This window comes from Opisthorchis viverrini (assembly GCF_000715545.1).
Source record: "Opisthorchis viverrini unplaced genomic scaffold opera_v5_395, whole genome shotgun sequence".
NCBI classification, from domain to species: domain Eukaryota; kingdom Metazoa; phylum Platyhelminthes; class Trematoda; order Opisthorchiida; family Opisthorchiidae; genus Opisthorchis; species Opisthorchis viverrini.
This window is the reverse complement of record NW_008752054.1, coordinates 355,724-377,312: the sequence shown is the minus strand read 5'-3', so window position 1 is coordinate 377,312 and position 21,589 is coordinate 355,724. Positions and strand designations below refer to the sequence as shown.

At 44.2% G+C, this 21,589-nt stretch overlaps 1 protein-coding gene across 1 annotated transcript in view; it reads left to right on the top strand.

The window, feature by feature from the left end:
• Nucleotides 1–21,589, top strand: part of T265_10692 (hypothetical protein) — a gene marked incomplete at both ends in the record, with an annotated part of 123,993 nt that overhangs the window by 14,488 nt on the left and 87,916 nt on the right. Inside the window, 5 exons of the mRNA XM_009177146.1 lie at nucleotides 99–233; nucleotides 4,897–5,242; nucleotides 10,449–10,578; nucleotides 17,613–17,821; nucleotides 18,370–18,670. Of these exons, the coding sequence (XP_009175410.1) occupies nucleotides 99–233; nucleotides 4,897–5,242; nucleotides 10,449–10,578; nucleotides 17,613–17,821; nucleotides 18,370–18,670 (1,121 nt within the window). The remainder of the gene's footprint in view (nucleotides 1–98; nucleotides 234–4,896; nucleotides 5,243–10,448; nucleotides 10,579–17,612; nucleotides 17,822–18,369; nucleotides 18,671–21,589) is intronic.

The window sequence follows — 21,589 nt, the reverse complement described above, 5'->3', positions numbered from 1 at the left end:
TACTTCATATAGTATTTGTACTCGCGATGTGGACATTACATCCTAATCTCAGAATAATGGACATGAAATCGATAAAGTGCTCTGATTTTTCGTTTCAGATGATCGCTAGTCAGGTTGCTCGAGTGCCGATTACTCCACTGTTGAACCGAAGTTCATCGACACATCTGCCTATTCAGTGTGCCCTACAGTTGCTCAAGTCACACGCGTTCGCGAAGAACAAGTTAGAAATCAAGGTAAGTTCGTCAATGAAGCACCCATCCATGTTTGGTTACCGGGTGTTCAGCCATCGGCCTTGATCGATCTAGTGTTGTGGTCTGGTGGTGGGGGACCCTGGTAGAACTATTTTCCTTTCCCGTGAAAGTAACATTTGTTACTCTACACTGATTGTCGAAAACAACCCATAAGAGAGAAGTAGTTATTTGCATCACATAAACGAAAGACACGATGAATTGGTCACGGAACTGTTCAACCAACCGCCTGCTTGTCTTCACTGGTTGGATTTTTGAACGATGAGGTAGACATAAATGCAAATGGAAGGGTGAATGTGCGAGCCTCCCAAGAAATAAAAATACCTGGCTCTGGCAGGATTAGGTCGAGTTAATGAAGTAAGGTAAAGTACGGTTGAGTTGTTTTTGGAACTTCTATTTTACGGCTGTTCTCAGCCGGAATGCATCCGGCATCATTTTGCTTTTGAAGGTTCAGGAAAATTTCCTTCTTGGACATTATTACACCAAACTTAGACATGAAACTGCTTGTGTGCTAAGCCACCGTTAGGCCTTTGAGTACTTGATTGACAGCCATTGCCCTTTTCAGCTGCTTGGCCAACCCAACTTGATGCAGTGGCTTTTTCTGCACCTTATTGTTTTTTTGTTACCTTTCGTTGCTCGTTCTGCACCAAAAAACGAGCCACACTCATATCGGATTCTAATGACCCTTATTTTGTCATCAATCTTCTCGGCCCTACTGTGTAAGTCAGCTAAAGAGTACTTTTCGCCCGTTACGGTGGTCGTAGGCTTATTCGCTGAACTGGGCAACTTGATTGCAAACGTTTCATCACCAATCGAGGTGATGGGTGGGCACAACCACTAACCCACCGTTACGCACCACTACGCTCCCCAACGACTCACCGACGATGTTACCTCGATTGGTGATGAAACATTTGCAATCAAAGTGCCCAGCTCAGCGAACAAGTCAACGACCATCTACGCTACCTGAGCTACCAACATTTTCCTCTATAGAAAACCCCGTTACGTGTAAGGCTAGTTAAAACAGTCTAGGAAAATGACATGGTTCATTTGCATCCTACGGACGTTCAATCGCTGCATCAACACAAACCCTCGATGCGATGTCAAGAATATCCACTTGACTCTAGCCAATTTCATCACATGGTTTGAACCAAACAATGAATTGAAATAGTAGTCGCCCTGTACAAAATTGTGGCCACTGCCTCCCGACAGTGAAAAGCTGTTAACCAAAGTGACGCGCCACCGTTCTTGCATCATCCGCTTGATAGGTTCCAACCTGAACGGAACTTAGGTGAACAGTATTCAGAGTGGTTTTTAAGCTTTCTGATGTATTCAGTTCTCGAGTTGAATTTGGTTTGTTGGAACAGCCTTCTTTGAACAACTTTTATGCATTACTTCTCTTCATGTCGGAAACTGTAGATTCACGTGTGACGTCAGATTCGGACGTTCCGGATTTCATTAACTTTCGTTAGTTTCACTACCATTGTAATGCAACATATAATCACACAATTCATCCTAACTTGGTTGACGCTATTCTGCATGTTGTTTGTGCTGTATCCTGACATTGATTGTGTAAACATCATTTTCTCGTTAGACCAACACCCGCTGCTGCTTTTCATGTCACTCAATTTGTTCCCACTCCCCCCTCCATTTGCTTTCAAGCTGGAATGAGCAGCAGACAATCTGTCGGTACTCATATCTTTTCGTTTGAGGGCAATTATATTTTGTCCCATGGATTACTGCGTTATGGCTGTAAACACGTTGGTTTTCTATATAAACAAAAAAAAGACTAAAAAGGTCGTTTCAGAAGAGTTTGGTAAACAATCGGTAGTTTTTATTTGGGCAACGTTTCGCTTTTGACACAAAAGCTTCATCAGGCCAAGTGAACAGGTCACAAAATTGGCCAGGTTATAAGACAGACGGGGAACCAATCAGTAAGTTCTCTTCAGACTAAATCAGTGTTGAGTGTCAATTAACGGCTCTTGTCGGCTAGTGTGGGTGCCAAAATCTTGAATCGATGTGTTGGAGGGTTCCAAATTAGTTCCGATCGCTTTCCGTTCCTTAATCTTCCACTTCAGAGTGCTTCACCTGATGATTCGCCTCGGGTGCTGCTGTAAGATTTTCCTTAGTCTTTGTGGGGTTGTGAGTGTTCCGACAATTTAGTTTGAGGGGGGTTGAGGTCAAGTGGAATCCAAGTGATGACTACTCTTCCTACTGATGACCGCACACCAACACGTGTCAGCTCGAGTGACCCAAGACCGTTCTCCACACGCTAGCCAGTTCTACGCCTTCCATTCTGTTGACGCTGGGATGCTTAGCGATTTCTACCGCCTCGGCGATCAGTCCGTCTGACGTGGACCGTAGTCCTCGCCTCAAAACCTCAACATTTTCTAAATCTATTTTGTGTCCTGTGTCTAGTGCGTGTTCCGCAATCGCCGAGTTTTTCAGTAACGCTTGATATTCATCTGCGTTTCTCGGCGGCCTATTTATTTTTCTACTATGCTCTCCGACTCTGATGTATAGTTCCCTGGCCGTCTGTCCTATATAGACTTTGGTGCAGTCATTACACTTGATTTTGTAGACACAGTCCCTGGTTCTGTTTGCCGGGAGGCGATCCTTCAATTGCACCAATGCAGAGCGCAGAGTGTTGCCCCTCTGCAAAGCTACTCTAATGTTGGCCATGTTTAGAATTCTTCGAATTGCCTCCGATGTCCCTGGTTTATATGGAATAACAGCTGTCCCAATCTATTCCCTCTTGGGTTTCTCTACCGGTATCAACACCCTTCGCAATTGACGCCTAATCAAGCTAGCTGGATATCCACTACCCCGAAGTTTGTTTTTTTTTACCTCAATTTGGGCCGCTGTTCGATCGGCTTCTTCTGTGCACAGGGCCCTTACACGCCTAAACATTGATGACGCAATACTGGCGAATACCGACTTCGGATGGGCAGACGAGTAGTTCAAAACTGCCCCAGTGTCGGTTGGCTTTTCATACACTGTGGTCTTGAGTCTCCCCCCAGCCTTATGTGTCATGCAGTCTAAGAAGGCCAGTTTACCCGATGTCGACTCTATCTCCATACTAAATTTGATCTGTGGACTCAGTTCATTCAGATAATTGTAAAACTCATTAACCTTGTCCCGTTTCATGACGACGAAAGTGTCATCTACATACCGCCAGAATATCTTTGGTGGATGTGGGAATCCGGCTAAAGCTCTCTGTTCAAATTCTTCCATAAATATATTTGCCAAAACCGGGGATATTGGAGATCCCATTGCTAGACCTTGCTCTTGAGTATAAACCACTGAGTCAAATACGAAGTGGGTGAGATTCAGACATGCTTTTATGCCTTCCACTATTTCATCTACCGTAAGCTGTGTCCGTTCCACAACCCCACTATGCGTGTCCCTCCACGTTGCTTTTTTTACCCGGATTTGACGGTTAACGAGGCTTTGAAGTACTCTAGGTCAGCTGTCCGACGACAGTGTTCGAGGTAATCTTAGAGCTAGGGGTGTTGAATGCATTCTATCTCGGTACTTGTACAATGATGCCTACATTCCATTTCGGAGGGCTCACTTTATGGTCTGGTGAACAGAGGAAGTTTAAATCGAAACACAGCGTAGTGAAATGAGATTCGGATGCTGTGGGAGGACTTGATCAAGGCCTTTCGCAATCAGTCGAATAAGGGTCAAACACAACACTATTTGGGTTCACTATCGTCTTCTCATATGTGTCCCTAAAATTGGCTTTTGGTTAGACGCGATCACGTGTGTGTGTGAATGTGAATGTGAAGTACCCAATACGGATGAAGGCGTTATAATGTCTTCTGCGACAGGGCTTAGAAGAAAACTGAGTCTGATTCGACTGATCTGACTGAAACCAGGACGGGACAGCCATCGGCTGAGCTTTGTCTGATCAATCGGAAATTACGTAGCAAGTTTCGAAAACCTGAAGTCTCCCTTGAAGCATCTGATCAAGTTCTACGCGCTCCTCGACAAAAACCTAATATCCATCGTTGTATACAGTACCGTTCTCGTGTCAACCGATAATGTTGGAACATTGGTGCACCGTGCTGCTGCAGCTTTCGCGCGTTCTTAGTGAGTCGATAAAATTCTTGAGATAATGCGATACGGATCCGAATGTGTTTTGATAGTTATACCAGCAATACTCGGCGTTAGCTTGTTATGAATGGGTGCACAGCGCTCCGAACTTTACCCATTAGGCGTCTTAATTTAACGTCCAATTGCTTTTGGGACATTCTAGAATTCCTGTCCCGTCATCCTGACAAATTAATTGAGGCACCTTAACACAAAAGACAACAGTGTGTCTGAGTGAATGACAAAGAACAATTGCCAGTATTCCGTATATCTCGAACATCGAGGTGGTTTGATCCCGCTTGTCTTGTTGAGTGACGCGCCCACTATAATCCACATTTGTCCCTCCTTCGGCTAGGCGATACCGGTGACGTCCAAGCTTAGTGACCCATCCATAAAAGAATCCGGCCCTAGGAATTGATCAGCTTAACTCAAATCCAAGTTCACCTGTTTAATTCTGAGATCTTTTCAGCTGTTGGCATGACTTAGATGATCCCTTCAGAGATGTTAAAGTGGATGCTCCTCTTATTTTTCTATATCCTCCCTTTATGTCTCGTAGGACTGGCTTGTCGGACAGATTCGCCAAAGTGTTCGACCGATGCATCCGCTTCTTCCAGATCTTGTGGAGGCCCACATCGTCCATTCGTTCGGGGCATCGAGTACTCCCGGTTGCATTGGTGAACCGTCTGCTCTGATATCCGAACGTGAATTAATTGTACAAATTCAAAATGGTGCTAAGTACCCCTTGGCTCAGCTGTGCTCGCCATCGTTGGATATAGCCTGTAAGGATAGCACACCACCCACTGATTCGACACAGGTCGACTTCACGGCTGAACTGTTGTTTCTCTATTATGCTATCTACGTGTACGACTACCAAATCACCTCGAGATTGTTATCAAACAGGCGTAAGTCCACCTTTTTAAAGCCAACATTTTGGCACATAATTTCACACACCTCTCCAACAATCTTATGTCTAATACGACTTTATGGCCTTCACAACCTCCCAATCCCGCTCACTTGGTAAAATTCACTTAATCTTTCTATTCATTACGGAAAGAATGTATTGTATTACTGCACCTGCTCCCATGCAATTTGTAGTCCCCATTAGCAATTGCCCTTTATTCTGATTGAATTGGTCGCGTGGGATAACTGAGGGTTTTTTCCTACCAGACATTGTAAGATCCAGCTCCCCTGGCCACTACACCGTGTTAATCACTGCACACTGGCTTTCAAATTTCTTCAGTCACGCCGTTCCCCTCGTCCTGCATCTAACGAAATTGAGCGATTTTCAGATAATCGAATTCCCAACTATATATAAATGGGCTAGTGTCGTTTGGGCTGGTAGTAGTTTAAAAATGAATTGACTGATTGGGTGTGTGTCTGTAGCTGCATGCCCGATAATTGCTATTACATTTTATTAGTTCCGTCGCGAACGGCGTTTGTCCTAAATCATATAGACTACCGAGGCTTGGTACTTTGATAATTTGTTTTCATTTATTAGGGACCCACTTTTGGTGAACTGCGACTTGAAAAGCTTCTGATATGGATGGTCTAGATCAAGGTGAAACATGTGTGCCCTGGGTGAGATGGCTCAATGGTTATAGCGTGGATTTACTGACTGGAAGGTCCCTGGTTCCAACCCGACCTCTGCCTGTCGACTTCCCCTGTCTAGGCTTGAGCAACCTGGCAGTATCCCAGCCCTCATGCTTCCTTCAGGTGGCATGGCAGCTAGGCACCAAAAGGGTGTTACAGCTGAACGATTATATATTTATTCTATCTTCCGTGCCTTGAACCTGTAGGATGTAGCATAAGACACGCTTAAATTACGGTGCCGCACAAGGGGACCACCGAAGAGGGGCTACTCATCTAGAGGTTTCGCTACAGCCTTCCCTGTCAGGTCGCTGTATTCAAACACCGTTGTTCTATCAGTCTGATTCAGGTCATTGGCAACAGACCAGTGGGGTGTGTAGAATGCATCCAGTTAACTCGGCCAACGTAGCTAGCGGTTCTCGTATCCGTTTGATTGCAACCCACCCCTTCTAATCTCCTACTGAATTTAATTCACCGGTGTGCTTGACAATACCGTTGGACTTTGGAAGTCTATGGAAGCCATTTAAATGTCCCGTGGTAACATTTTTCTGTTTTGAAAGCACTAGATGAATGACTGTGTCAATTAAATCCACTCTCGTGAATTTCCGTTTCACAATGTTGTTTCCTCACTTGACTGTAGTTGTTCACTGAATTAGGTAACTCAGGATAGTCGAAAATGTCAGAGTCAGATTAATGACCATTGAACCAATTAACCACAACGGAAGCGTGGAATAACAAAAAACTTGCAAAGACGTGGCTTTGTGGGCAAAAAATAGTAGTATTGTGTAAGTGTCTCATCAGGCTCATTAACCGATGAGTTTGCGATGGGTGAACTTTCAAAATGCGAGCCTCCATTGGCATGATAACTCATGGCCTTATTCACTTGCGAATCTGAGTTCAGAGGAAGTGAAGGCTACCCTGCCCAGCGATACTACACACTCTTACCGATGGAATTAGCTTGCATAGAACGAGTAATATCTAATTTCATTTTAAACCCTTACAGTCCAGGTCTACTGATATGAATATTTTTCAACGCCTTGGTAACAGAAGTAATCTATAGTAATCAGTCTGGGTAAAGTGATCTTTGATTAAGCATGTCATTTTGTGGGTTTTATCGAAACTTTATTGAATGATGCATCAAACTGGAACCGAGAGAAATGCTTCTTTCTCGTGTAAAAATTTCTCCCCAAAAGGTGCCTATTGTATTTGCCAAGATAATGCTCGCTCTCTCCACCTCAAAAACAAACGATAATTCTGCCCACCTGTTTGAGGATGTACATCAGACCCTACTTTGCCAATTGTTAAATAAGGTCATTGACAGGTTGCAAATCGCATCTCATTCTAAACTCACTTCTCAACAATTACTTTTTTCATCTTTTGTCTTGGATTAGCCCGTTTTCGCCACCTAATATAAACAAACTATGCACTTTAGTCAAATTTGACCCAGTTGGGTTGAGCAGTTCCAGTTGTCTGTAGTACCCATCAGATGTTGACATCATTTATTGGGATACCAAATTTTGATCGGTGGAACAAACTGCCCATTTTGTTTCCGACTGCATTCTCTTTTCCAATTTTATCAGGCAAATTACTCGACTACAGTAGTGTTTAAAAATAAAGCGCGCGAGATTACTTGGTAACGTATGATAATTACAGTCTTCAAGCGATGGGATGTTTTGACAGAGACGAAGATCGGATTAGGTGTTGCCAATGAGAACCATGGGAACAGTACATGGCATGCTAGTCAACTGCCCATGGAACTGTTTATCTGGAATTTCTCTACTAAATCTTCACTCAGTTATCAGCACGGATTCTTCACTCAGTTATCAGCACGGATTCACCGCGTGACTTGATATGTCGTGGTGCGAGAGACGGCGTTCGTAATCCTTGGACCACACACTAGTTCAGGTCTCATGTGCATACCCTTTTGTTCTCAACTCACTTAGAATTAAAAGGATGGCTTGCACTCTGATTGTCTAGTTGAGATTGCCAGACACCGGGCATTTTTTTTAACTTAATGAGCAACAGGGCAGCAATTAATTCTAAATGCAGTCTGTCTATCTTCTTTTGCTATGTGCCCCATGTGTGAACTAGTTTGTGGGTGAAAGTCCATCGTGTAGTCTAAGCGTTCACGCGCTCATTCATAAGCAGTAAGTAGGTTTGTCCCAAGCACGCGTTCCCAGTGATAATCTTGATTGAGAAGACAGGGGGGATTTCAGTAAATCCCACAGCTGTCAGCGACTCAGTAGAACGGTGATTGGGTTTGGTTTAGTTCACTGTCAACTGCACACCACGTGTAAATTGAACGGTGTTTTCGGATTTCCTGGTTTCGTTGATACTTCAAAGTGGAAATGGGAGTCAATATCTTTGTGATTCAGAATTATTCGACTTATTGTTGGAGATGTATGACTAAACGATCACCCACCCGGAGCAAACACAGCTATCTGTCCTATTTGTACTTTCGATTAGAAATCTCCCAAATATGTGGAATTGGGTTTCGAGTAATTTTCAAGAAGTGACATAGTGCTCAACACCGCCGATCCACTGTAAGCAGAACGCAAAAGGATAAAATCCATCCATGACTTGAGCGAACCGATTACAGTGACTCGGTTACCCGGTGCGGTATGGTACGGTTATCCTTCCCGTGTAATCCGTCGTAACTTATCTACCCATTGTAGTCTTGCACTTTTATTGTCAGCTTCGTAACGTCCGCTGTTTTTTTCCAAATCTGACTATTAGACTGTCTGGGTTTCATTCCCTCATGTCAAACTCCGGGTCTGTCACCCGGCCATTGTGAATATCTGTCCTAGTCCTTGTTCTCTTTACACAAGAAGACCAAATAGCAGAACAACGTGAAAATAAGATAATGGGGATCGATCCGGTTTGATTCGGCAGACCAGATTCGCACGATTGTGAAGGAAGATTTGACTCTTAGTAGTGAGTCAAACGTTTTTGACGAGCGCCGCTAACAAACATTCCATGGTGACAGCCATCACTGTTTTGTGCGTGTACAGAAGAGAAAGCCACCAACTAATTTCCATTTCATGGACATACCGCTTGTACTAAATCATGCTTTCTTGTAGGCTAGGTAATGGCCTATCTAGTTTGGTTTCCACTTAAGAGGAATTCGTGTTTCAAGGTATCTCCATAATGTGAAATGCGGTGGATTTAACAAGAGCCTGAACGAAAAAGGTCTCTACATTTTCAGAAATAGTTGAGTATAGGGATGGAATAGTCGCGCTGGTTTATGATCCATTCGTTTCCGGAGATGCTTTCGGACCTCCACCTTGTTCAATTTAAGCAAGGGCTTAAACAAATGATCAACCCTCTACGGCTGGCATCCACACTTTACTCCTAATTAATTTCCGGCCAACTGTGCAAGGATATGCAAGCATTGGCCTCTTCCTCCTCATATCCATCCTTGTCGTCTTCATATTCGTCACAGTTTTCGATGTGACTCATTAACTGTTCCCTAGGACTGAATACTCCTTTCGTAGTCCTCATATTGTTTGTGATGTAGTAATCAGATGATCAGGTTTTGTTCGTTACACTACTTCTTCCTTGAGATTCACTGACTTGGAAATAATCGAAGTAGGACGCAACGGAGCTATCCGAACACAGCTTAGTTTTAGTGCTTGTGCTGACCTGGACTCCACGTTTGTTGGCCCAAGTCTGCACATTGCCACGTATAGGGAATGGATATCCCGCCAACCCAACCCAATAAACAGAGCCAATGTGTTGGTCAACCACTTTTATGACTCTTTTCAATCGGAACAGTTACGTACGATTTCGACTTGCGCAAAGTTTTTTAGTAGAGCGCGACGGATATTTCTACCAATGTCATCGTCCTTCGGATTTGGAAGTTATTCATTAGCCCTCTGTATTTCAAAGCCTGCAACGGCTATCCACCCCTCGTCTGTTTGTTTCATTTCGCCTTTTCGTTGGAGCTCCTACTATTTTTTTAAAGGAGCATGAAAGAAGCACTGTACTCGTCAACGCAACGGCGCGCTGCCTAATTACTAAAAGCTTACTTAGTTGGTGACATTCACTGCAAAGTAGGCCTACTTCTGTCGTGCCGTTGTTGACAACTTTGAAAGATTCCATCGGTGCGTGCTATTCACGTTGCGCCTGTAACTCATACATACCCACTCTAAATGCGATTAAAGGTACACTTTGGGGTGTATCCCTGTCCGCTTGTCATGATCAATTGATCCTGTCCAAACTTGGTACTTTGTTTATCGTCATATGACAGCTGAGTTTCAGTGTGTGGCTCTTTGTTGCTATTACAGATTTAGGAGTACTTCCTTCGCACAACTAAAGTACCCGTGTGTATGGACGGAACCTGTTTACAGCATTTTCTTAAGCATCCATTACCTGTATCCCGCGAATGTGATTGGGTCACCTAAAGCTAGCGCTACTTTCGGTAAACTGTTGGGCCTTCTGGTGTACCATGGAACTGCTGCGTTTACTGTTCCGTTTTCATTGTGTGCATAGTATATTCACTACGTATTTTTCTATTTCCAGACTGCTTGCCAGGCGAAGCTCCGTGTGTCTATTCCGATCAGCTTTGGGATTGCATTCCCATTACCTACTTGCTTCGACATGCCCGTTCAAATGTAACTGACTACGGTCCGTTGTATCCACGTCTACTGCAGTATGTTCCGCGCTTTTTCTCGTGCCCTCAGGTTTTTGTTTTCAAAACGTTATCCAAGCTTTTTCGTTTCAGAAACGTTTGGTAAATAGTTCGTGGATTTATAGCTAAGCAAATTTCCGCCTGTCGTACCAAGTGGTTGGTCGAGTCTTAGGGTGGACGGAGAACCAATCGCAGAGATATCTTTCGATCAGCCAGTGTTGTACGTCGGATACAAGGTGTTGTCAGTTAGTGTGGGTGCCCGAGTTTTTTCAGCCGATGGGTTTGGGAAATTTAAAGTCATTTCAGTTTGGTTTGGGTTCTTGAACTTCCGGTCCAGTATGCTTCAATTGATGATTCCTCATAGGTGTCATTTGAAAATTCTGTTTTTCTGTTCGAAAGTACCACGATTATTTGGTTACGGTGGACAGTGAGATTGCGTTAACGTTTGACCGACCTGGAGTACTTCAGTTAGTCATTCCTCTTCAGTGATAACAACGCACTTCCACGTGTCAGTTCGACTAATTCAGATCCCGTCTCCACACTGTCGTCAGGTCTGTGTCTATTGTATTCCGTTTCCTCCTTTCTATTATGTTCTATTCACACTGGAATGCCTTGCCATTTCTACCTCCTCGTTTATCAATCAGTGTGGCGTGAATCGCAGTATCCGTTTCAGAACTTCAACATTTTCTGAATCCATTCGGTATCCCGTGTTTAGTACATGTCCCGCCATTGACATCGTTCACCAAATCCTTCTGGAACAATGACTTCTCAGTCCGTTTGAATAATCCATCTTTCATATCACTCAACGTTACACTCTGTTTGGTTTATTTGACTGGGTGGGCAGCTCAGGATGAATGTGAATCCGTATGATGTCCACCTTGGTTAGTCGCAGTTTTTCGAACCCTGTCACCAATCGCTCGGTTTAAATCCAGTTTCAGACAAACTTCCCTCTATCGCTCTGGAGGAAGTCACTGATATCAGACAAATTCGGCGTAATTTCATCCGTAAACAACCCGGATATATGTATGCAACAATTTAACTAGTTTCCCCCCACAAACAACGAAGCTCAACTTTTCGAGGCATAACCTCCACCCTTTTTTTCAGTAATTCCGAGTGAGGTTTACGCCAAGGTGGGAAAATATGATATTTGTTTGTATGTACATCAAACTGTGATGATTTACAATGAGCAACAAAAGTCCGTCATATGCCATACTAGCACGCTTGAGGGCAGCGTTACGCACCCCAGACACTCTGTATGAAAGAATATCGATGGTGGACGTCAGAACGGTTCACAAGTAAGAGATGTTCGTCTATAAAAGGTAATGACCGGACGTAATTGTCCCTTATTCCTTGATTTATGGTACCAGCTTATCTAAGATGAGTATGGGAAACCAAGCCAGACCTTACTTTGCACGTGAGGCTTATTCTCATATACGCTTCTCTTGTGCCCAAGTGCCAACTATGCTTAGTTGTGTGGTATGTTGGTCAATTCTCGCAAACAAGCCACTGCATTTTGAACTCGAAGGTATTTGAATGAACCGAATGAAATTCTCTTATTGATCAGAACAGGGGCTTCATTCTAGGAAGGCTTGTTCATTCACGGTGACTGATCGAATACAGAATAGAAACAGCTCTTCTTGACATCGTGTCAGAGGTGAACTCGTCAGCTCCTGGAATGCATCAAATGACTCTTTCACAACCAGCACCGCTGAATACTGCGGAACAGAACGAACCCGCAGAAAATTGGAAATAGAGCAATGATGACTTCCTAATTTTGGGAGAATTCGACACAAACTCAAAAGAATACCAGCTGATGCTGTGTTGACGTACAGTTGGACCAAGCACCTGGTGCACCGTCAATGCACTCTCGCTTGAAGTCAACAGAGACCACGGGTATCCAGTACTCATTATCATCAAACTCGATTAGTACTGTTTGGACCACTTGAATGGAGAATCTGAACGATTCCAGTTCTTTCGCTGCGACCAGTTGCCAAAGGAGAGCACAGAACGTGCTGATGCTGAAGGACCTCGCTTAGTTCTGCAGTTTTCGAAACCGCATGAATCGAAGAATAAGTTTCGACCTTATCATTCTGAGTGTTCTTGACATAAGTGTCACAAAGGGACTTCTCAAATACCGTCAGCTATCGTCTGCTTAGTGCATCAATATATGCCGCAGTGATGCTTTTGCTGAGTCTCTTCTGCTGTCCCCCGATGGTACCTGGTCCAACCAGACTAAACGCGGCCATGATGAAGAATTCAACGGACTGCAGTTTCTGCTGGACGGCACACCCCGTCCTCCAAGTGTAGCAAACGAAATCGTTTCGACCGCAAGTGCCGACTGAGCTCGAGATGGCGCAGTGGTTAGGGCGCAGACCTACTGACTGGAGGATCGGTGGTTCGAGCCTGACCCCGGCTTCTCGACTGCTCCTGTCTAAACTTTGATGACCTGGCAGTATCTGTGCCCTGTGCTTTCTTCCCGTAGCGTGACAGCTAGGCCCTGAGAGTGTGGTACGGCTGAACGATTATTTGTTTCCACCAGTAAATACCGATTCATTGCTATTAGAGTGCTCGAGGCGGCATCAGTTAAATGTAACGGCAACAGTCGGTCGACTGAAACCTATGTTAACCCGCAGGGCGATGTGGCTCAATTGGTTGGAGCACGAATTTACTGACCAGAAGTCCGTGGTTCGAATTCGACCTCTGCCTTCCGACTTCCTGTGTCTAGGCTTGAGCAACCTGGCAGTGTCCCAGCCCTCGTGCTTCCTTCTGGTGGCATTGCAGCTAGGCACCGAAGGGTGTTACAGCTGAACGGTGATGTTAACCTGCTTGTTGAAGGCCAACACCGCATATTCTAGTTGAATTCAGGTGCCTCCATAAACTTTTTCTCTGACCACCACACCCGACGTCTGCTGTTATCACCTATGAACTCAGACCTACAAATGTTGAACGACACACATTCCCAGTAAATCAGAAAAACTCCTGTATGGACAACATACCCTAGAAATTCTTATGACCGAGGCGGATTTGACGCCAATTCTTGGTTTTTCAGATCAAGAAATTGAAGTTTGTTACTACTGTTCATGTACCGCGCACCCCGGTATTGTTTTCGAAAAAATACTTCTTTTTTTCTGATGAGCTAGGCTGCCTACCAGAGGTCAGCTTAATCGTCGCAAACAATGCAGTTCCTGTGGTATCACCAGTAAAAGTGGTACCAATAACGCTACGTGAATTGTTGCGCGTCGAATCGAACTGTCTGACGACGTTGGGTAGTCCAGCACCAGTTCCTAAACCAGCAGATTGTATCAGTGATATATCTGAAGGAAGGCGAATCACGACTTTATGTCGACCCAAAGTCGTCCAATTACTTGCATTAATTTAACTTATGAGTGTTACATACTTCATACTACAGTAGACGATAGATCTTCAGACCATTGTTAGCTGAAACTGCCCACCAAGTTTGATTTGCAATCTGCTTTCTGGCAACTGTCACTCAACGACCAATCAGGCTAGCTCACCACTTTCGTACTCCTTCCGGTCGATTTAGATGGATACGTCCCCCATTCCAAAAAAGCTTGATCAATGCGTTTAACAATCTCTCAGGATCGATCCGTGTTACTGACGACGTAATACTATCCCAGCGACACGAAACAAAAGGAGGAATCAGTTTTGGTACACCAACTACCGAGCTGAGAACGGCAGACTTCTTCGAATGCAGCAAAAGCACCACCTTGTGGCATTTGGCTACTGTGGCGGTCTTTTGGAAGCCTACGAACTAGCCAGCACCGCGGACACATCGATGGTAAACAGCCTGAGATCTCATTTTACGCAGTATGAGATTTCCATAACTGTTTTACGCTTAATAGGTCTCAATTCATAAGCACAGCAATTTAAACCTCGGAGAAATGGTCTTTTGATTATCGATCAAATTGCTGAAGTTCTCCCACACTGTTACTTACTACTGCCAATGCCTTAACTCGATTAGAATATAAGATGTACCAAAAACACTCCCACGGTTGTTATACGAAAGCTTTCCCAGGACTCCACTTCTGTCGTCACGAAGAAACTGGACCTTATTGTGGTGTGACGGTTTGTGTGCCTTCGTGACCTACTGAGATATGGTGAGTGGTGTCCATGCGACACTCAGAGTCCCTCATACTAGGAAGGTCAATCGCTCGAGGTCTGAACAACACAGTCTGCTGGCCCTCCAGGTTGGAGGTTGGAACATGTGTGGTGACGTTTTCCATAAAATAGTAATGCACTTGCATTTACCGCCAAACCGCCGGCTTGCACTCAGGATTTTGAACCAATGGCTTTGGTCGAGGATCCTAATCGTCCTTTTGTCTAGTTGTGGGCACCCTGGCGGTACAACCATGACAGTGACAATTAACAATAGTCCCATGCCACGTCGGCTGTCGCATGGTGTCACCAGCCGGATGATCTCTCTGCATATAGCAGGGTGGGCAGAGGAAAGATGCTACTGCTGAAGCCTCCTTTGACAATTTCACGTTTCCACTCTTCTGCCCTACCCCACCCACATCCACAGACCCCATCATTAGGACTGACCACATTGTTCACCGTGCGCATGACACTCAACTCATTTGCACATCCGAATTCAGTAACAACCCTTAACACTTCGAAGTCTGTTTTCAAACCCCGAAAGCCTGTCTGCTTAGCCACCTTCAATGTTCGCACACTGAAGTAAGCAGAACAACAGGTGTTTCTTGCTCTTACGCTGGATTCCATCTGCATCAATGTATGCTGTCTGTCAGAAACAAGGATACAGGTAGCAAGTACTGTAATTGGACTGACTGCCACCTCGCTGTCTTCCATGTTCTGGCTGCGCATATCTGCTGATGCAGAAGCCAATGCAACTGGATATGCCGGTGAGTCTACTGTATTGGGCGACAGAGAAGAAGCGTCTGTTATCGGTGGCGAGGCTCGGTCACGACCTGCCGCTCCTTATGGAATACTAGAATGGATTCTGAACATATACTTGTACGATGCTGCTTTTCACTGCACTTTTCAGATCTGCGAGACTTCTCCAGGTTTTGACCCCCGATGCCTCGGAAGCGTTGCTCGTTTTGGATGGCGTCAACGGATTGGTAACGAGGTAATAATTGTGCAGCAGGTACTTTAATCGCGAAAAACGTTCAGCACCGTCTAAAGGGACGGGTGTTGTTCTCCGTGCCTCCTTCAGAATGTCGTAAACCGCGAGGCAGACAATGTATGACTTGGCAGAAGGATGCGAAAGAGATTAGAAGGAGTTTGGGTGTTATTGGTGTTGTATGCCTTCCAGAATGGGTTCCCCGTGAACCCTGTTGCGCTTGTCCGGAGATAGTGTGGGAAATGGCGGCTGATCGACGTCATTGACGTTCGTGCCGTCACTTTTTTCCGCATCCTCTGATTTAGCGTTTTTGTTGTAGACACATCAGAGTGCCTGACATAGGCCAGCATCAGGTTCACCAACTATTTCCTGTTCTCATTCTAAGACTTAAATGTAATTGGGTGAACTTTATGGTTGTACGGTAGTTAAGCGTCGCTGTCGACACTGATGTTGCTCTCATGATGATTGCACGCCTGAAATGAATTCCTGGTAGAATATGGGCCACAATAACCCCATTTATAAGAAACTTTCATGTAAACCACACATCAAACAAAGAATCCTGTCTAGGCTTAAGCAAACTGGCAGTATCTCAGCCCTCATGCTTCCTTCAGGTGGCATGGTGGCTTGACACCGAAATGGTGTTACAGCTGAATATTTATTTTTTTGTGTTATACAAACAGGGAGATGGTTCTGACGATTTGTAATGTTGCGAAAACAGAGCTTCCTCTTTGTGAGAAAACCCTACTCAAGGAACACTTCGAAGGGAGTAGTTTTGTGATGTGAATCTTTTTTCCAGTAGCAAGCAATTATCATCGGCGGCGTAACAATCAAGCGTGAATGGTTGACAGTTTCGCCTGCCGCATCTCTCTTGCTAGGTGAAGGCAGATGACCTTAATCCCCCTCGTCTGAAGCAACTCAAGATATAATAAGTGATAGTTAGTTTGTCCATCTCAAGAAAAAAAAGCTCTCGCGGAACTGATTTTTCGAGATTCGACCACATTTTCGCCTTCGACACTTCATTGGTTATTCGACTGAAATGACAACGGAATGGAGCCGCTCAGCTTCCTTTGGAAACACGAAGTTATTACATCTTACTACCTAAAAATTGGGAAGGCGTACGTCCCTTGCGATTGTAGAGTCTGGCATGTATTTCAAGACGATGAATAGATCCAGGGATCACTGACTGGAGATTCACATCAGATTGTCTATTTCCGGTGCCAAAGGGCATTATCAGACGGTCATTCGACGGTCATTTGAAGAATAACGTTAACACTTTTGTACGTTTCAATAAGTCTCCTGGAGTAATAGCACTGCACTCATGTGGGGGACCTATTCTTCTGAGAAAGCCTAACGTTCATATCCCTGTTAGATTCTGGCTTCTTCCAGTGCCTACCACCCAATCCACCGATATCCCGACGTTAGACACAATGTAGGCGCCCTCCAATAATGTTTACTATGAGACGAGAGTAGTAATCTGAGTTTATCAGCTAACTTGGGAAAGTTATGTAGTATTGTAGGACGTAGAATCTATGACAGTACGATGGGAATCCGGTCACAAAATGAGCCAAACGAGCATTGCTATTGAAGTTCATACCAAGTTGAAACTTGTCCAATAAACAATACAGTCTTTCACTAAATTGTGCCCCAAATTCTCTGCGAAGATCTTGAGATGATTAGCAAATATACACTCATTTGCAAACTAATTTGGTTTTTCGAGAGACTCACCTGGAACGCAGCTGAATCTCTCGTTTGTGATGTTCTCTTGAGTTGATGTTCGCGTCCGAAGACAAACAGTTCCACTTAGGTTGTAGTGTTTAAATCCCACATCAAAGAGCTCTTCGTCTGGCGCCTTCGCTGATACACAAAGATGCTGACCTGTTCTAGCATTTTCCTGGATGTACGGTTGTTCGTCTTGTTTGTTTAACTTTCATCTGCTTCTCGTATATTCTAGGCTGGTCACGAACCATTTTCCCAACTTGACTGTTGGAGAGCTGATGATCCAAGACGAACTGTTACTAGATCCTATATGGTGTCCGCAAGTCAAGCAATTTTCTGCCCCGCTTCAGCAGTCAGTCTCAGATGAACTAACCGTTGATTCCACGCAACTTCATTGTGCAGCCAATATGGTAAACATTTGTTCGCCGACGGAACTAGATGAAGGTAGGTTCTGGGTCCTCGATGAATCATACGCAACTACTGCTGTTTCCATAGCAGACTTGTGCATCAGTGAACAATACATCACCGGTTCGTTCACTATTTATCCTCACCTGTCCGAAATTCTGGACGTCTCTAATTGCGGCAAAATATCGTTCGCATAAATATTTCGGAGTTATCAGCCCGTCGTTTTACACCACTTCGCCGAGTCCGCACGAATTTTGGACACCGATAGGAAAGCTAAGCCGTCTACATGATTTCAGGTTATTAGAGGGTAACCCGTGAAAAAATTGCCTGTTGATTGCTTTTTACGCATCATTTACACACTGGATATATTGTGCACACATAAGATTATGCCCAACGTGTTTACCGTCTCGCACGATCTCTTCAGTTATTGCAGTCAAACTGTCCACGATGCACTATTAGTAGAGTACTTTTGGAAAGATTCGTAGCTTACTTGTCTACTTCCCGTTTTCCTCCATCGAAATTTATGTATGGGATAAAAGAAGTGATTGAACTTCACATGGTATCTCCCCCTTTTTGCCTTTCCTCAGCGTTCGAAGCGGTTCTAACTCACATCACTCTGTCCTGTGAGAGTGGTGAAGCTCAAAGGCCCAGTCAAACAAACCTGGCCCGCACTTCCGTGCACCACCTCATCCGTCTCATTCAGCGACTTTCCCAGGCGGTGGAACAACTCTCAGTGGATTGCTTATTACCTTTTGGTCCTGTCCTCGGTCACCAGTGTCCACGTCTTCTTCTTGCGGCGAATAAGCATCCGCTTTTTACGACGAATCGCCGATTTGTTTGTCGTCTTGAGTACCTCTGGTGCCGTCTGCATCTAGTGATGCCAAGGAAGTGAGTCAGCGTTTCTAGAAAATATGCTCGTTGGCCGTTGTAACTGTCCAGGCGGGTTGTTTTGGTGATATCCGTTAATTAGCTTAGCCGGACTCCGACACTGATGTGGAGTAAGTTAATTTTTCTTCCCCCATCATGTAGCCCCTTGAAATTTAACTGATTACGCTTGCACATGGCCCTTGGTTGAAGATCGCTACATAAAAGCCCCCTCACCCCCGGTCGTCTGCTGCAGAGGGGCTAATCCATTGTCCATTTACTATTCGAACTCTAATTGCTGCCTCCACAACTACAGTAACCGTTCCTCCCAAAAGGGCGATACAACTCTGGAGGCTAGATGTTTGACCACCCTTCGGAGAATCGCATACTACATCGTAGGTCACGCGGAATACCGCTGTTAGGTGGTGAGTGGGCTCCCTTTGAACTAATTTTTTTGAACGACCGCTATACTGGTATCGGAGACGGTCATAAGGTCACTCCGCTTAGGATTAGTCCATAGGTTTGTCTTATCATCACTGGGCAGTTTATCATGCGTTTTGGCAAGCTCGCAATGCGCGCTTATCATTTTCTAATTCCTGTCTATTCCTTTGCAACCATAAAAGCCAGAGGAGATTTGCTGCGGTCTGTGTTCCGTATGCAGTTGGAACTATGTAGGATTTTAATAGCAAAGTTAGCCTCAAGCTATCGCCACCTTTTTTATTCTTCGTTCATGACGACAACCGAATCACAATACATGTGTCACAGCTGGCAAAAAACCTAACAGTATTCCCTCACAGGGAAGTTTTAAGCTGGATGAAAGTTTTCTGTTCACAACATGCTTTTTCCATTAGTATTCAGTTTCTTTAATTTGACATAACGTTTGAATTTGCTGTCTACATTCTTGCCGTTGAAACACACTGTTCCACTTACATGAGAAGATTCATGTTGTGAAGATTGTCTTTTAGTGATGCAACACCATCCCCTTACTCGGGTAGAAATGTTCCAGAAACAATGAGTTTGTTTTTCCCAAAACTGTTGATTTCCTATGCAAGAGGCAGCGACGATACATCCGTGCTCATAGACAAAACACGTTCATTCCATACCGATGTAAGGCTACCCGCCAACTACCGTGTGCACTCATTGCCCAAATAGTCACCTCAAAAGCACCTCATTTCATATTTTGAAGGGTTCGGTCTGTGGAAGGCGGATAACAGAAGTAAATTGCAGACCTATTAACGATTGATGAACAAGTCACGAATAGCTTATGATGCTCTGTCCCCTGAAAACAACTTCATGAGGTGGAGATCTTTTACAACCAACGAATGCTGCAGCAATTCCAATTCACCCCTAAAACTGATACAGCAGCTCTGATCAGAGTTACAATTTTGGACATCTTGATGTCCATTCACTTGAACCCAAATGTTGACCAAAATTTTTATTAATGCTACCACTAGAGGATTTGCTTTTTAATAATCCATCCATAATAGATATTTAAAGTCTTTCCCAATTCCAAATGTTACTGAGCATTTACATTCGTTTTAGTCACGCATATGCGACAGCAAAACTACCTAGCACGGTGAGAACACTCAGCTGGGACCATGAATTACTGCGAACTAAAACAGTCAAACAGTCATATCCGCACGTGCTAGTTTGAAATCTTGTTGCATTGTCATACCAACAAAACTTTCCTCGACATCACTGTCATTCGCTATAACTTTCAAATCAATCCAGAATCCGATTGTAAGAACCATGGCTCCGCACACGAATTATCGCCTATGCGTGTCATGCAAAGACCAAGTATGTATCCAGTTGCTCCCCTCTCTGAGTTTACAAGCCCTCAGAAGTTACCACTTTTAGTCGCCATCTCCAACTTTCCATTGAAAAGAGAGCACTCTCATTTCAGACCATTAACTCCTTTTTCGGGCATAGTTTATCCAATCCCTCTCAGAATTGACCAAAATATCATCCGTTCGGTCTGCATCCATGCATCTGTTTTCCCGGATAGTATCCATCGCAAGGTCAACAGACCGATCTCAAACAAGGCACATACCGCCCGCATACAAAGACCAGAAGCGAGGAAAGCTAGTTCTTTATAGAACAACTGTATTTGTCGTATTCGGTGGAGATTTGATCGGCTAGATTCGTGCAATTATCCTGAAGAAACAAGACCGCACCTGTCTCACTCCTAGTTTCAGAGGAAAGCTGATGCAATATTGATTTGTTTGCACTACCCAAAGCTGTCGTGTAAGACAGCAAAATTAATCGAACCACCTTGTGGTTACAATCAAAGGATGAAGCAACCAAGTGGCGATGGTATCAAACGCGACATGTGCTAGGCAAACTGATAAGAGTCGAAAGACAGCAACGTGATCATTCTTTCATTTAAAAGCAGTCAGTCATTTTTGTACGCACAGACATACAAGCAGGCGAACCGTTCTGAGATATATGACTAATTATTCCCACTTCAACATTAGGCAAACATCCCTCCATTTAAGTGCTTCTGAGGCTTGCATTGAAGAGTAATTTCAACTCAAGCGTACATTTCCTGTGATTTGCATATATATTACTCCTCTGAACAGCTACCTACTTACGTAGTAATTATCAACAATCAAATACTATGCTTCACTTGAAACGCTCCATTCTCACCGAAATAATGGAAATTTTCGGCCAATTTGTCTGCTACTTTGCTAACTGCCTGGAGGCAAGTCTCAAGAGCGTATATTGGTTAAAGGCAGCACACCTCTGGTTTTTTGCCTACTGGATTTCCTCTCGGGACTTTACTCGAATTTCCGAACTGAAATTTTTTTAATTGGCTATTGGTAACCTCGCACCTCTCCTTTCAATATTCCTCTTACTCCGCTCTTCACCTCCTCTGCTCAATTCACAATTAAATGTCCATAGTATCCGTTATGACGGCGTTCTTTATGTCATTTGGCTGCTAAG